General features: G+C 49.8%; 1 protein-coding gene across 4 annotated transcripts in view; it reads right to left on the reverse strand.

The window, feature by feature from the left end:
- Window positions 1-1,759: 1,759 nt before the first annotated feature.
- NRG2 (neuregulin 2) overlaps window positions 1,760-16,167 on the reverse strand; it is a 153,856-nt gene continuing 139,448 nt past the window's right edge. For 2 of the 4 annotated variants that reach the window (XM_088173849.1, XM_088173847.1), the window contains exons 6-11: window positions 14,885-14,908; window positions 10,612-10,714; window positions 9,612-9,735; window positions 8,239-8,366; window positions 5,601-5,825; window positions 1,760-4,257 (exon numbers count right to left, since the gene is read on the reverse strand). In XM_088173849.1, the coding sequence (XP_088029975.1) occupies window positions 3,603-4,257; window positions 5,601-5,825; window positions 8,239-8,366; window positions 9,612-9,735; window positions 10,612-10,714; window positions 14,885-14,908 (1,259 nt within the window). In that variant the 3' untranslated portion in view covers window positions 1,760-3,602. The remainder of the gene's footprint in view (window positions 4,258-5,600; window positions 5,826-8,238; window positions 8,367-9,611; window positions 9,736-10,611; window positions 10,715-14,884; window positions 14,909-16,167) is intronic. The other 2 variants (XM_088173850.1, XM_088173848.1) reach the window with 1 other exon arrangement.

The raw sequence follows: 16,167 nt of genomic DNA on the forward strand, positions 1-16,167 counted from the left end.
TCCATGTGTCTGGTTTCCCCAGGGATCAACCTCGGTGAAGGGGACCAGGTGTTCTCTGCCCATTCCTGTTCATCTCACCTTGCTCTGGGAGCCACTGGAGGAGCTGAGATGGATCAAAGGCAATGGGAGCTGGGACATGTCCCAAGAATAATGGGAGAGTGGAGAGAGCTGCACTGCTGCCTTCATCCAGCAAGGCTTGGGGCTGCACAGAGTGGGGCACGATGTGTCCAAAGGCAAATGTCACCCAGATCAGGACTTGACCCTACCACCTTTATCCCCAGGTCTACTCCCCTAACAGCTCCTTTGCACATTGCTCTTGGGTGGCAGGGGCCCCACTGCAGGAGGGCTGGATCCTTCAGCCTTTAACCTTCTGGGAAATCAGTGTTGAGATGTTTTCATCCAGGGGCATGGAGTGCTGAGCCCTCTGGTCTGTCTGGAGGCCCCACAGGACATGCAATGAATGTTTGGGGTGGCCTGTGACCCAGCTGGGTCAGCTCCAGGGCAATGGGCATCCTGGTTGGGGTTGGAGCAGAAGAGGCCCAGGCTGTGGGTGTGCTAAGCCTGGCTTCCAGCATGGGCAGCACTGTGAGTTCTCTCTCACTGGGGAGCTCTCTCACAGTTCTGGGTATTCATATAATCATAGAATGATTTGGGTTGGAAGGGACATCAAAAATCATCTGGTTCCAACCAGCTCAGTTAGTTCCAACCTGTCCATTTCAATAGGGTTGACTCACTGTAACTGAGTCAAGTAAGTTAAGTGAGTTCAGCTTTTTGGAACTTTTGGATACCTGTTCATGTTACTGAGCAGGAACAGGGGAGTGAGTTCTGAGCTGGATGGAGCCAGGGGAGTCACCTCAGGGAATGTGCTCCTGTGACCACACCACACTCTCAGTGAGCCCTGCATGGGGACAGCCAGAGACACAGATTTCCCATGGGGGAGCTGAACCAGGACCTGTTTTTGTGGGTGGGTCAGTGCTGCATGGCACGGACCCAACACAACTCCACTCTCCAGAAGTCACTGAAATAGGTGCCAGGTAATAACATCCCAAACATCCTGACCTCTCTTGGCACAACTGGAAACTTCCATGGCTCAAGTGAAGGGGGATCTCCTGATCTGCAGTTGGAGGAGGAATGGCATCCCCTAGGAGATGTGTGGGTAGCATTCACTCACCTCAGTGAGCCTCCACTCCTGAGCCCTGCAAGGAAGGTCAAATGTCCATGCCAGGTAGAAAAACACCCACCTATGGGTCTTTATGGGCATAAAGATCTTCATGGAACCAGAGCATTCTCATATGAGGAAAGGATGAGGGAGCTGGAACTGTCCAGCCTAGAGAGGAGAAGGCTCAGGGGTGCCTTATCCATGTGTACAAATACCCAATGGATGGCAGTGAAAAACAGGGAGCTGGACTCTTCTCAGCAGTGTTCAGGACATGAGTCAATGGGCCTAAAATAGCAAATGAGGCAAAGGGCCCAAATTAAAAATTAGTAAATCCAGTCAATACAAGAAGACAAATTTTTGCTTTGAGAGGGACCAAACACTGGCAGAGGTTCCCCAAAGAAGTTGTGGAATTGCCATCCCTGAAGATGCTCAAAGCCTGACTGGGCACAGGCCTGGGCAGCTGACTCTAGGTGAGCTGGTGGAGCAGGAAACGTGGAAAAAGTCTCTTCCAGCCTCAACCAGTCTGTGATTCTGTGTATGGTGCCTGTCACAGCTCCCCACTTGCCCCAAAAAGGGCCTGAGATTAATGCAGCCCACAGATTGTTATTTCTTATTTTATTTATAATATAAAAAATGTTCAAGTGTTAAACAGTCAAGAGTTCTGACATTCAGACAATCCAGAGCAAACTTTGACAATCATCTTATGACAAATTAGCAGAGTTTTTTTCTATCTGACCCCATCATGGGTGAGGAATAGAGGGTTTAGTTACTTTATTGCTAAAAGTTAAATGAAATAATACACTGTCAATTGTTGTATTATCTTCTCAGTCACAGCTTCACCATGCATCCAATCTACAGTATCTGAAATGCAAAGGACATGCAGAAGTAAAAATATAAAAAGAAAAAAGTCAGGCTACAATGTAAACAGGTTTGCTGCAGAGAACTGAGGAGAGGGGGCACTTCCACGGGGGATGCTCTGCCGCCTGGACACGCAGGACTGTCTCTTTGCGCCACAGAGCCGATGGCCAGAGCTGCTCCGGGTTTGGGGACGCGACGTCCGTCATCGGTGGCAGGACGTGACGGTGACAACGCGTGTCTTTACAACACGTGGCACGGCCGTACGGGAGAATCCGCTCGCTGGGCTGCCCCACGCGGGGCCCTGCCCGCCCAAGGCAGGGGCGACAAGCGGAGGGGTCCAAGTGGCCCCTGGGGGTCCAAGTGGCCCCCGGGCAGCATGGCCTGGCTCCGTGTCCAGGGTGACACGCGGCCGTGCGCGCCATGGGACCACCCTGTGGGTGTCCCCCGGCACCCCGGCCAAGGGTGTCACTCGGGACAGCTCCGGCGCCGCTGCCAACGCCGCTCAGCCGAGGGGACGTCGCGGCCAGCACGGCCGTGGGGCGGCCACGTGGCCACGGGCACCGCGGCTGAACGGAGCCACCGCCGCGCAGGGCCAGGCCCGGGCTGGCTCAGCGACCCGGATTCAAGGGTACGTGACAGGTGTGACCCACCGTGGTCACGGCGGTGTCTGCCTGGCTTCACTACAAACCTGTGCCAAGCCCACTCCAGACCCACCGGTGAGATGGCCAAAGGTTGAGAGCTATATTGTAAGGGCTGCTGCTGCTGCTGCGTGATTTCATTTTCTCTTCCTACCTGTGTGGCAAAAGAAACGTTATTTCTGCATTTCAGCACAGTGCTGTTGGGTTTCTTTTCCTCCTGATTTAAGCGAAAATACAAGTAGTTTACAGGGCAAGACAGATCCTCGTTAGACATGATAATGGAAATGCTCCCACTCATGTCCTTAATGTGTGTTTAAACGATACTTTAAAGAATAAGATCATTAATAGCAGGGTACGGGGCAAAGTGGCAAGGCTGTTTTCTTCCAACAGAAGAGCGCCCTTGTGACAGGTTTTCTCCCAAACAAAAATCTATGACCTTAAAAATGCTACTGAAACAGAATCCTCGGCATGAATCCCAGCACTAGCATACAGCAAAAGGCACCACGATAGTTTTGTTTTCTATTTTTAAGTAGTCAAAAATTGGCCCACTTTTTTTTTTAACTTTATTGTTAGTTTTCTTTTCTTCTTCTTTTTTTTTTTTTTTTTTTTACTTTTTTTTTCTCGGAAGCTGTAAATCAAGACATTACATATAAATAGAGATTCCCTATAAAAAAGTCATTGTCGTTAGCTATTATAAGACAACTTCGCTAAAATGAAAATAAAACATTTTTATTCGTTATATTTTTTGGTTTTTTTTTTCCCCCTCTTTTATATAAAATAAAAATATTTATTTTTTTTTGTTCTGTTTTGTTTGTTTCGTTCCGGGTTTTTTTGTTTTGTTTTGTTTTGTTTTTTTGTGGTTTTGCGTGGTTTGTTTGTTTTTTTGTTGTTTTTTTTTTCCCGCCTCGCCTCGGCCTCCTCCACGTGGTTCACGGCGGGAGAGGCGCCTAGAGAGGGTCGGGGTCCGCTTTGGGCGCCACGTGCGCCAGGCTGCCGCGGCCGCCCTCGTGCGCGCCGTGCCCGCGGCACGAGTAGTGAGTCCGGCTGTCGCCCGGCCGGTGCAGCGGCGGCGACTCCGTGTGCGCCGCCTCATTGTTCTGAGTGCTTAGGAACGGGGTGCTCTCGGCCACCAGCTCCTCGTCAGACTCGCTGTAAGAGGCGCTGCTCAAGGAGAAGGAGTCCCGGACGGCTCTGGCTCTGTGAGGGATGTGCCCGTTCAGTTTGGATTTTTTCCACCGCCTGTTGCTGCTGGCTGTTTTCTTTGGCTGCTCTAGCGCTGTGACGTACTCCTGCGTCGTCTCGTACTCGTCGTCCTCTGTGATGCGGAAGGGGCTGGAGGGCAGGCTCCCCATGCTGTCGTTTAGGTAGGTCTTCCTTTGGTAGTAGCTGTCGTACCTCTGCGTGTCCTGGAAGGGCAGCTGGTACCGCCGCAGGAGGGGCTGCTGCTCCTCCACGCGGAAGCTGATGGGGGCCGCCGGCGGCAGGGACACGGCGTGCGCCGAGTTCGGGGAGGTGATCTCGAAGGTGGGCACCTGTGTGGTCATCGAGTAGTGGAAGTCAACGGGCGACAGGCGTGCTGGTGTGGTCAGGGCCGACACGTACCTGGAAAAGCAACAGCACTGTTTGGACACCGAGCAACCCCGAAAAGCACCAGCTGAGCCCGCGCTTTGCTGAGCACCAGGATGCCCAGGGACCCATGAGGCCTCTGGTGAACCAGCTCGTGGAGGTTCTCCTGGGGAATCGGCTGGAGGGATTTTGCCAAGGGAGGGTGAGCTGCTGGCTTCAATGGGCAGCATGTGCTGAGTATCCCCCAAACTGCTTCTCCCGAGGAACCCGGCGCACAATTCCCACTCTGCATCGCTGCAAACCCTGCAGCATCTCCCAGCAGGCTGAGTCACAGCTTCACTGCCTGTCATCTGCCTGACAGCTGCTTTCTGTTCCTTCTGGAGCTGCCAGGCTTGTCTCTGAGGAAGGTCCCTGGAATTCCCTCTCTCTGCTCCGGCCACAGATGGGGAAACCCTGGGCATTGCTTTCTCTGACTTAGCACAAATCTTGTGTCTCAAAAAGCCATCTACCACTTCTACCACATCTACTCTGGTGACAACATCAATGTGGTCACTCAGCTCTGGTCTAGTCCCACTCCAAACAGCCCTTCCTTCAGCATCACCTCTTTCTAAAGAGCCGACCTTATTTCCTCTTAATATTCCCAATGGTGTCTCTGCCCAATTCCACCAGCCCAGGTTCTCTCACTTGTCCAGGGCCTTTTTACCCATGTGCTTTGTGATGTATGAGATCCCCATAGGAGCTGGGTCAGTTTGCCTGAATGGACCAGGGATAGGAATGAGAGCAGGAGATGCTGCCTTTCTCCTCTGCCCCATGGACAAGTTCCACCACCTTGAAGGGTAGCTGCCCAAGAGGGGCCATGTGGCTACCAAGAGTCACTCCTGGCTATCTGCAAAGGGCTGGAGCAAGGGTGGAGATGTGCTTCTGCTTCACGAGGAACCAGAGTGGGAAGAGGACAACTGTTACTGCTGCTGCTGGTGTCTCAGCTCTGCAGCTGTGTTCCTTGAAGGCTGGGTCATACCGAGTCCTGTCCCAAGGCTGTGCCCACATGCAGCACCCTCTCACCTGGCCATCCAGGACTGTGCTGAGGACAGGCACCTTTCCCCCAAGTATCTGAGGCCCAGACTCTGTTTGGCAGCCCAACAAGCTGCTCAGGGTGTTCTCCCAGCCAGTTTTTCTCTACCACTTGCTGACTGCAGCCAGGTATATTCTGCTCCTGCCATCCCTGTGCTCCAAACATACATTGCCTCCTGGGGGAATTGGCTCCCTCTGGCAGGACCGGGGCTGGAGTTTCCCCAGTTCCACCACGGCAAAGGCAAACGTTTTTGGGCTTGGCACAGAGGCATGGCTTGCTGGGGTGGCACCAAGCAGCAGGGTCTGACCTCTCGCTGTGGGGCGAGTCCCGCAGGGAATCCACGGAGTCGCGGTACTGCGTCGTGGGCCTCCGCTGGTCCTCGATGCAGAAGGTGGCCCCGCGGCGAGCCCGCGCCTCCACGCACGCAGGGCTGTTGCATTTGCTGGTTCCCACCGAGGACAGCATTATCCCAGACTGGGAATCTGAAGTCAGGCTCTCTGTTCGCTCCAAGCTCCAGGTGTGGCTTTCATGTCTGTGGAGCAAAGCCCATGTGGACAGTGAGCAAGGAATCCCCACCCAGCTCTTCTCCAAAGACACAGGCACTGCTCATGCTGGGCTCTGCACCTCTGCACTGGTGTCCCCCCTTTCTCTCTCTCTCTCTCTCTCATTAGGATACATCTGGCCAGGGATGTTCGGATTCCCAACCCTACCTTTGACTTGCCTTTCTTTGCTCCTTCTTGGAGATGCCATTAGAGGACAAAGAAAGTAAACCAGTGCAATAGCAGGTATTTATCCCACCACAGAATAAATATGGCTGGGAGCAGGATGGGACAGCCTCTGGAGAGAGGCCAGGGTAATTCTGCTTTGTGCTTGCCGAGTGTTCTGGGTGTGGAACAACACACTGGCTATGCCAAGGCAAGTCAGCCAAGTTCCTTCAAATGTGCCACCTGCACTGCCAAGTGACAGCCCCTTTGGAATCACTACCAGAGAGGAGCCAGGAGAAGCCACTCAAAATTAGCAGAGCAAAGTCTACCAGAGATTTTGGCAGCAAAACCCTTTCAAGGTGCTAAAGATCATGATGTGCTGAGCAGCTGGAGCCCCACCAGCCCCAGTCTTGGTGCAAGGAGGACATCCCACAAGGACTCACCAGGGATGCACAGGGCACACTGGAGTCCCACCGGTGCCACAGCCACCACGCTAACCCCCACCATTGCAAAAATCCTTGAGAGCAACCCCTCTGAAGTCCCAAACTGCACCAGATGGAGCAGTGTGGGTGGAGGATTTTGGGTGGGCGTTTACAGAGGAGAGCAGCCCTCATTAAGATTTCCCAAGAACTTGTTAATTATTGATGGCTCCAGGCACATGCTCATTTATAACTTCAAACAGCGTCCTCATTAGAGGCGCTGATGGAGTAAAATGGAGCCTGATTATGCCAGTAGTTTGCCTCTGGCATGACTTCAAGAAGCACCTGCTTGCTGCACTTGACTCAGGAAAATGAGGTGGCAGGTAGCCAGGACCAGAGGCTACCCAAGGTAGGTTCCTCCCTACAGCTGTCATGAGCTAATGCTGCCCTCCAGGCACACCTTTGTGTCTTCAGAAGGTGCCCAGGGTTGGCCCAAGCCCTTGAAGTGAGCATGGAAGGCCAGTAAGGTGCAGCTCTGCAGGCACAGGAGCCACTGTGCACCTGGCTCAAGCTTGCATGCACCTAGCCAGGGCTGGGCTGAAGAGTATGAATGAAAAAAAAACCTGGCAAATGTACCATCTAGCTCATGAAGAGTGGGATGTCCCTGGAAAAAAGAGTCATTCCCAGCCCATCAAGTCATTCCTGGCTCCCTCTCTACTTGCTGGAGGTATAGCCAGAAGAATCTGGGGAGGAATTCACCTGAAAATCCAAGTTCAACATGTGAAGTTGATCTTGCCCATTGTAACTGAGAGTACTGCTCAACCCTGAGGAATGTCTGGACCCTAAGGAAACCTGCCTGGAGCCATCTGTGAGCTTCAGATGAAATCCAGCTGTATTCCTGGATGAATGGAGACAACCCCATCAGGCTAATGAAGGGCATGAGCCAGCCACATATCAAAGACAAGTGATTTCCAAGGAAAACCCCTGCCACTTACTGGAAGAAGCACAAGAGCTGTCTAAGAGGAGGAACTGGAACTCAAACTCAAAATAGCTCAGGATTTTCTTTAGAGCATTTGAAAGACTTTTCTGGACATCATAAATACAGGGAGGTCCATCTGCATTTTAAATGTTCTCAAAAACCTTGAGAAGACTCAGGTTTCAAACCGTGGTGTTCTTCCCCCAGTGGTTATTTTGAAATGAAAACAAAAAGTGTGTCTCATCCTCTGTCCCAAAACATTATTGGTACTTTCCTGCTAGACAAAGTTTTCCAAAAAGTTTCAGAATGACTTCCAGTGAAAGAGGAGCCACCACCTGAGGCTGAGGTTGATAAATTTCACAGGAGCATTTTCCTTCTGGTCAAAACCTGTGACTTCCAGGTCAGACCTTGACTCTGAGGAACCAATCATTTGGTGATATTTTGTGTACTTAGTCTCCCACAAGGCAGATACATTCTAAATATGAAACACATAACCTGTGTGTGCTTAATGAAGTATTTCAGATGTCCAGTGTGGCTGCAAACAAAACCTTTCCTACACACATCCTCCCATCTGGGTCTGTGCAAAGCATGGAAGCACAGGTTCATTTCCTCCTGTTTTCCAGCTATGTCAGTGCTGCAGGATCCTGCTGGCACCTCCCTGCAGGTGAAGGAACAACTTTTCCACACCTCTCACTAACCAGCTGTGCCTGCAAAGTCCTGCAGTGTAGACATGGCCTGTATGCCACTGCAGAGCCAAACATCAAGTGAAAACAGAAAATCCTAGAATCTCACAGCATCCTATGGCAAATAGCAGGAGAAAGGTCCAGAGAGAATGGTGTACATCACCTCTGGCTGGACGTTGGAGTGGCTGTGGAGCAGTGATGAGATGGGGAGCAGGAGTGACTTCCTGAAAAGGTTGTCTCTGTTTCCCTTCGGATCACGTGCTCGGTGGCAGAAACGTTCTTAGAAATATACTGCAAGATAGAAGAATCACACAGATCAGCCACCAGCCTGTGAATGCTGCAAAAGAATATTCAACTGGCGTGATTATTTCTGGTGAAATCAGGTGAGGACTGAGTGAACCCAGAAGCTCCCCATACCACGGGAAGGGACAAGGAGGGTGGAGGCTTTTCTCTGCCCCTTCACAGGGATTGCAGAAGAGATTGGAGTGCCAAGGGATTCCCCAGAGGACAGTGGTACCATGTGTAGCTACTGAGCAGAGACACATCTCTGCCCACAGCTGGTTACACCCGACTGAGTACCAGCAAAAAGAGAAATCTGTCAGAGATGTGAGTCCTACAGAAACACCAGTTGTGATCCAAATATTTATGCTGAGGTATTTCTCCATCTAACAACCAGCCCTGCTTCTCACAGGGGCACTAAGCTCCATGAGAGTCAGTACTGTGTGGGGCTGTGGTTCTTAGAATTCCCTTTCCCCCTTCCCTTATGGTTGGGATCCAACCTAGCTAAATTTTAATATCCTAAGGCTGACCCAACAGAGCTTGCAGCTGATTCATTGGACTCATTTCTAACAGTACTTCTTGTTTGGCTCTGCCTCCCCTTTCCCTTTTTCTGACCCCTTTCAAGGCCTTGGATCACCAAGGAACTGAAGCCCATTGATGGCCCTGTTGAGTTCACGGGGTTTGATGGGAACCTTGCACGACTGAAGTCACGAGAGTGACTGAACTGCCCTCGGGATCCTGTCCTAAAGACACTTAGATTGGTCTCATTGGTGTGACAGTGGCATCCCACCAGGACTTGCCCCCTTGACCAGAACAGAAGCCCAGGCATGGGCAGGTGGGCTGATGGACAGCTGACCACATCACCCTGACGTGCCTCACCACGGTGGCTCCGGCCACTGCCACGCTGACCCCATCTGTCATCCCGCAAAGTGGGACCTGACAGGATAGATAATAAACAGGAAACATTGGGAACATCTCTCCTAGTGGAAATCAGGGTCACACTTGATTAATCAAAACAAATTGGCTATCTCAAATGCCTGAATCTCATCCTGCACTTCAAAGCAAAATCACATTTCCCTTCAGTTGTTGGTTTTTGGAAATGTTTCTACGCAGAATCTTTCTTTTTGCTCAAGTTTGTTTGTGCTTTGCTCCTCACACACAAGCACACAGGTGTGTGAGGATACACATCCACGTCAATCCCCTGGCAGAAAACAGCCCCTCAGCAGCACGCAGGGACATGGAGGCAAAGGATCTTACATCAGCCATTTGGATTTCCTCAGGATCCAAACGTGGATGGCTTGGCCCGTTCGCAAGGCTCCGGTTCTGATGAGCTGGACACATGTTCTGCCGCAAGTGATTATGCATTTGTTTTCTTTGTTTCCTTTAGAATAGAAAAAAATCTATTAGGAACACTTCTCTCTGCCCCCAGAGGTGAAAGAGAAGGCAAGTCTTGGACACGTGAATGTTCCAGCGGTGTTTGCAGAAAGTTGCAAACAACACGAAACCAGGCATTCAACACTTAACACCTCCTACTGCTTTTCCAAACAAAAGGTCAACTTTTCTTCTCGTGGACAATTTGGGAAGCTGGGTCCAGGGTCCCCTTTCCAAGACAAGGCCCAGCACAATGTAGCAGAGCCAGCTGGCAGTGGAGGAGAAAAGTGGGGAGAAGGAAAGGGGAAGCGAGTCCTGACTTGGCCTTGGTGACAAAGCACTTGACCTGTCCTGCAAGAAGGACCAAGTGGCAAAGCCATGGTGGGACATCTGCTCCACAAGACCCACTGAGTCCCAGAGGCACCCTGAACGGAGGTGCAGGCTGAGTTGGGAGAAAAGTGCTGTCCAGGCAGGGAGGGCTGACCACAAAAGAGGTTCCCAAGTCTCCTGTTCCATTAGGATTGCTCTGAAAGTCCCTACAATGTGCATAGCTGAGCCCACAGCTCCTGCACAACTGCCCAGTGTGCTTCTGCTGGCAGAAGCTGAGCTGCTGGCTTGGGGGCCAGCTTTTCCCTGTAACACAGCATCACCTGGCTGGGCAAAATGATGCTGTTCCAGGGCAACAAGCAAATGGTGCCAGGAAAACATCCTATTCCAAGTCTGGTACACAGCTTCACTGGCCTCCTGCATGAGACCTTCCTGGGAGTACTACAGCACATCATCTCCTAAAAACAGCATCTGGGTGAAAAGCATGGAAGTGTGGAACACGAGCACTGCCCCTCACTAACCTGTGGCCAGTTCTTGCCTCTCAGCCCCCCATACTCACTTGGTTTTACAGTAAGCTACCACACAGACGATGCCCACCACAAGCAAGGCAACACAGATTCCCGTGATGGTCAAAACCCTCTTCTGGTAGAGCTCCTCTGCTTCTGCAAAGGGAGAGAAAGGAACCAGTTACTGATGGGCTCCAGCAGCAGGGCTGTGTCTGGCTGCACAGGAACCAGCACTGCATGGGGGTGACACGGAGGACAGGGCTCGGGCAGACCTCCTACCAATGCCCTGCCTGCCTGTGGCTACCCCACGCCTGAGCCCAGCTGGCCCAGCCTTCCTCACCCCTCTAAAGACTCTTTTTGTCTCCCTGCACCTCTGCCCTCTCTCACTCACCCCTTCTGCACTCACACTTCTCACCTTCCCTTCTTTTCCCACAGTAACTCATCTCAAAAAGCCCCACGACTCTCCTCTCCCTTCCAGCAGATGCCCCCTTTCTGGTGCCTAAATCACCTAGCCCTGGAGCATGCCCCACTCCCCACGAGCACACACGCCCTGTATCCCTGATCCCAGGCTCTGCTCTGCCCGGCTCAGGATGCCCCTGCCAGCACCTCCATGCCCTGGAGCAGGGTGGTGTGGGAGAACCACCCAGCAACAAGCCCCACAGCATGTCGGTGCTGAAAGGGACATCCTGGAACAGTCAAAAAGCAGCATGAGGATGGAAAAGTGATAGCGTGTCAGGCAAAGAAAAGGGAGTGGAGTGATTGAAATACAGGAACCAGCTATGGATTTTTAATGAAACCCTAGGATTCACACCATTGCACCAGGTAGCTCAGAGGCACACACCAAATGCGAGCAGCTTGCTGCTGCCTCTCTCAAATCCCACCAAGTGTCACGGGCTGCCTTTCAAACCCCCAGAGCCAGTCCCTTGCATCAAAACCCAGACCATGCTGGAAGTGAGGGGACTCATTCCCATCAACCAAAGCTCCCGGGAAATGCTTGGATCTCGTTGGCACTGCACCTAGGCAGCAACAGCATGGCAAGGACACCTCTTCCTCCGTGGCTACCCCAGAGCAGATGTGACATCCAGCAACCTCCAGCAAGAGGCAATTTGGGTCTCCAGCTGGATGACTGAGAGAAGGATTCAGTGCAGAGCTGCCACGAGTGTTTCAGTTCAGCAGCTATGAACAAAGTCCTCATGCCCTCACTCTGTGTGTTACTGTTGAAGTTATTGGGGTTTGTGCCTTCTTTAATATTAATTGAATTTTTTTTCCCCCATCTAAATTAGGCAATAAAAGCCATGCCATGCTCAGTGTGCTTCACCACACCACTCAATGACCTTGAACAGACCATGTGATACCTCCTGTGCCACCAAACACTCAAATACAAAACCAGAAGAGAAACAGGTCTGGTCCCAAAAAGCCTTGGGACTAGACTTTAGCAAAAAAAAAAGAAAAAAAAAAAAGTGACTGGGAAGCAATGAAACATTCCAGACAACTGGATATTTAGAACACTTTCAGCTTGCCATTCTAGGTTGAAAAAAACATTTTTGGAGGAAGAAAAAAAAAGGTGCTAGGAAAAATGGTTACCTCTTTCTAAACTCTCAAAATGGGAATGGAGAAAGGTTTGGTAAACAAGGGCTGGCAAGAAAGACAACCCTGGCATGAAAATGTGAAATATAATAAACAAAGCCTCCTTGTGGGTTTTTTTTCCCCTACCAGGAACCAGGTTGAGCTGGAATGAGGGAAGAGCCCACTCTGGGGTGAAACTCCTCCTTCAATGACATGTTTGTTTTCTATGGTGCATCAGCAACCATGACAGACACGTTTTCCTGCTCTTGCACATCCTTGGGACCTGGATTACAGTTTGTACAGCTCTCTCCTTTAGACAGGAGTTTCACAGATTTTATACAAAATTAGGAGAAACCAGCTGGGATCACATCCTGGTTAAGGATGGCACTGGGCAAGAATTTTGCTGCTACCCAGCAAAAACTACTTTACCAAAAAAAAAAAAAAAAAAAAAAAAAAAAAAGGCTGGGAGGGAGGTCAGTTTTCAGCATGGACTCATCCATCAAGCCAATTTTTCCAAAAATTCTTCAATAGCAACGCTTTCTGCTACAAAAACTTCTCTTCCCTAAGCATAAATCATTCCCTTTGAATCACGGAGGAGGAAGAAAAAGCAAAGACATTAAAACTATGGGGGGTTTTTTGTTTGTTTTTTTTGTTGTTTGTTTGTTTGGGGGGGGTTGTTTGCTTATTTGTCTGGGTTTTTTACCTATAACAGGACAAAATTCTTTGGCCAAGGCTCAAATCCCAGCCTTTGTTCTGGTGATCATGTCAGTATGGGACCCTGACTCTGGTGTGTCTGACTGTCCTGAACCTTCACCTGCACTGGGGATGTTTCAGCTCATCAGAAATGCAGATTTGGCCTCTCTGTCTCGAGCTGACAGCTCTGCTACACGAAGCAGTGAAGTGTGAGCTGTGCATCACTGCTGCAAACTAAAAACTGAATGATCTGCTGATAGTAATTTAGCCTGGCTCCCACCATCTCATTAAAGCTGACGCTCAGTAACATCTTCACATGGCACAAAACCATCTCAACAACAACACAAAGGAAATAAGAGAGTGCACACTGCAATGCTGGATCTGAGCAGGTAAATCCCAGAGCAGGACTGGCCCATTTGTGCCTCTGTTCTCTACAAACACCACGTCTTCATCAGCAGCATCACTTCTACAGCAGCAAACACAATGGACAAACCATGTGGTGCCACACAGAGCCACAGCCCAGCCGTGGTGTCACAGCAACGCATGACAGGGACAGACAAATGACAGAGGAGAGACTGGCAACAGGATGTGTGCACTTCTGTGATGGCACTGAGAATGGATGAGGAGAAGGACAAGAGGTCAACAAAAAAAGGGATGTCAAAAATCCTCAATTTTAAAGTTTGCTCAAGTGTATTCGCATTAGCAGCACCGCTTTCTCTGAAGCGCCCTATTAAAATTAAAATGAATTTTATAAATACATGAGTCTGTTAAAATTCACACATTTTCTGCATCAGGGGGACGCACACCACTCCTGGGAGATCAGACGTGCAAAAAAATTAGAGGAGATACATTTCTCCAGCTTCAGTTAGTGAATGTCCCTCCACCTCAGGGACCTCAGAAGGAACTTAGGATCCACGACTGAAAGACTGGTGTCCCCATACCTGCAGCAAAGGGAATTGAAGCATCTTCATGTGAAGATCTGCTCTGGTTGACACTGCCAGGCCAATGCTTTTAAGTTAAGTGATCAGTCCTGGAATCATCACAGAATCCTTGAATGGTTTGGGGTGGAAGGGACCTTAAAGCTCATCTTTCCAACCCCCCTGCCATGGGCAGGGGCCCCTTCCACTATCCCAGGTTACCCAATCTCTCTGCTCCCTCCTGACCAGCCCTCCCTGCCCTTGGCTTGTTCACTCCAGGGAAAACTTGCCTCAAAGGTTTGATTTCCCAGCTGCTTATTCAAGGGATAATTTGATATATATCTAAAACCAGACTGAGGAGAATGGAAAGAAAGTAATATGATTATGAGCAGGTAAATGCCCAAAGGGGATATTTTTAAAAGCATTTCACTTACTGCAGTGTTTTCCCAAGCTTGCCACTGGGGTGCTCAGCATTACACCCTCCACTCTCATGGGCAGCTACTGACTTCCCTGGGATAGATTTCCAGACTAACTTGTCTCTGGCCATCTTCCTTGGAACAATTTCATCCTTCTCAAGAACCAAAGTGAGCTGCTAAATTTTGGGAGGAGGAATGGCAAAGCTCATCCCGACCCTTTGCAGGATCTGGTGGAGGTTATTGTGTCTGGGATGGCAATTTCTACACCAGCCCTGATATTTCTAGAACTTGTCTTCCCATTCCTGGAATTCCTGCCCATTCCCAAGCAGTGCCTGCTGGCAACCTTTTGGATGGACACAAGACTCCAGGTTTTCAGCTAAATACACAAAAGCATGCTGAATGGAGATGTATGGCAATTGTAACATCCCAGTCATGCCACACACGCCAGGCTGCTGCTTGGAACAAAGAAAAAAGTGCTGCTAAAAATACACCTGCATTTTTCTAGGTTTACGTTTAGAATTTGTGATTTGCTTTGTTTTGGTTTTGGTTGTTGTTTTTGGTTTTTGTTGTTTTGTTTTTTTGTTTTTTGGTTTTATTTTTCAATCCAAACATCTATCTTGGTGCCAGGGAAGAGAACAGAACAGCTGATTTTTTAATCATCCCATTAAAGCCATAAATATAATGTTGGAAGCTCTTAATGGCTTCTGATTAATAAATGAATGGTTGTTCCATACCCTTTAATTCAAATCCAAGATGCTCTGCCAATGCAGAAAGAAGACAAGGAAGAGAAAGAGAAAAAGAAAAACAGGTCTGTCAGAGAACTCTAAAATACAAACACACACACTGTGCAGTTACAGCAGGTTAGCTTTTGGTAGGCTCAGCAGCACTCACACACAGACACTGTACACTTCAGAGCATTTCAAACCCCCACCACAACTCACATGTTATGCAAAGAAAGACCCAAACAAATTGCAGTGGAAGTTAATTATGAATTCTTTCAGTTAATTATGAATTCTTTTGAGATGAGCCATGTTTGTTAGTACCTGATATGGAATTCACTGTTTAGGCAGGGAAAAAAAAAAAAAAAAGAAAGAAAAAAATAGGAAAGGTACACTTGCTCTGAAACAACTCCTGACAGGTCAAAACACATAGAGACTGCATGAGCCTGGTAAAAACCATTCATCCCTTTTGCACAGGGCAAATCTGCCCTGGCTGGTCCCCCACACCCTGGCGTGCCCAGGGGCTGTGCTGGATCTCAGGAGTGCTGGGCACAGGGGTGTGGGGGCTCCTGCTGGGGCCTGGGGCTTGCCCACAGCCTGAGCCCTGGCCCAGGGGCACACAGCCCAGGGGCACAGCCCTGGGGCACAGCCCCTCCATCCCCTGCCCTGCCCTGCCCTGCCAGCCCTGCCCCGAACCACGGATGCTGCGAGGGATGAGGTGCTCGGGCAAGGCAATGGATCTGAAAGTGCAAATTGCACTGAAAGCTGCCCTGCAGCCCGTGCCCTTCCAAAGTGCACTCCTGCCGTGGCTCTGCATTGGTTTAGTGTGCTGCAAAAAGTCCAAATTGGAGCATGTGCTTTCAGATTCATATTCAGCACAAGTAAGATTGCAGTTCATCTTGCAGAGACAGTGCTAAGCACAGGAGTTCATCCCATGAATCAACAGTGCAAAACAGGTATCCTGAATTTTAGTGATTTCCCTGGTACAGACCTCACCTAAAGACAGCTTTTCTTACATAAACATGAAAGTTCTCCATACTTACCACCACACACAAAAGTGAGCTCTGCTGCTCCCAATCACCATACACACAAGATTATTTGCAGCTTGGAGGTGTCCAGATTTATTTACTATATTTTTCCATAGGAACTGCTTTTTTGCTGCACAGAAATATTGGCTTTCTTTTGCAGTGCTGTTCAAAATTTAGGCGGGGGGGGGGGGAATTAGCACTAATTGTTACAGCACATGAAAACACATGTTCTAAAGCAGGTTCTTCTCCTCAAACCAATGCTGATGTTTG

This window comes from Sturnus vulgaris, chromosome 15 (genome assembly GCF_052056855.1).
Source record: "Sturnus vulgaris isolate bStuVul1 chromosome 15, bStuVul1.hap1, whole genome shotgun sequence".
Classification (NCBI taxonomy): domain Eukaryota; kingdom Metazoa; phylum Chordata; class Aves; order Passeriformes; family Sturnidae; genus Sturnus; species Sturnus vulgaris.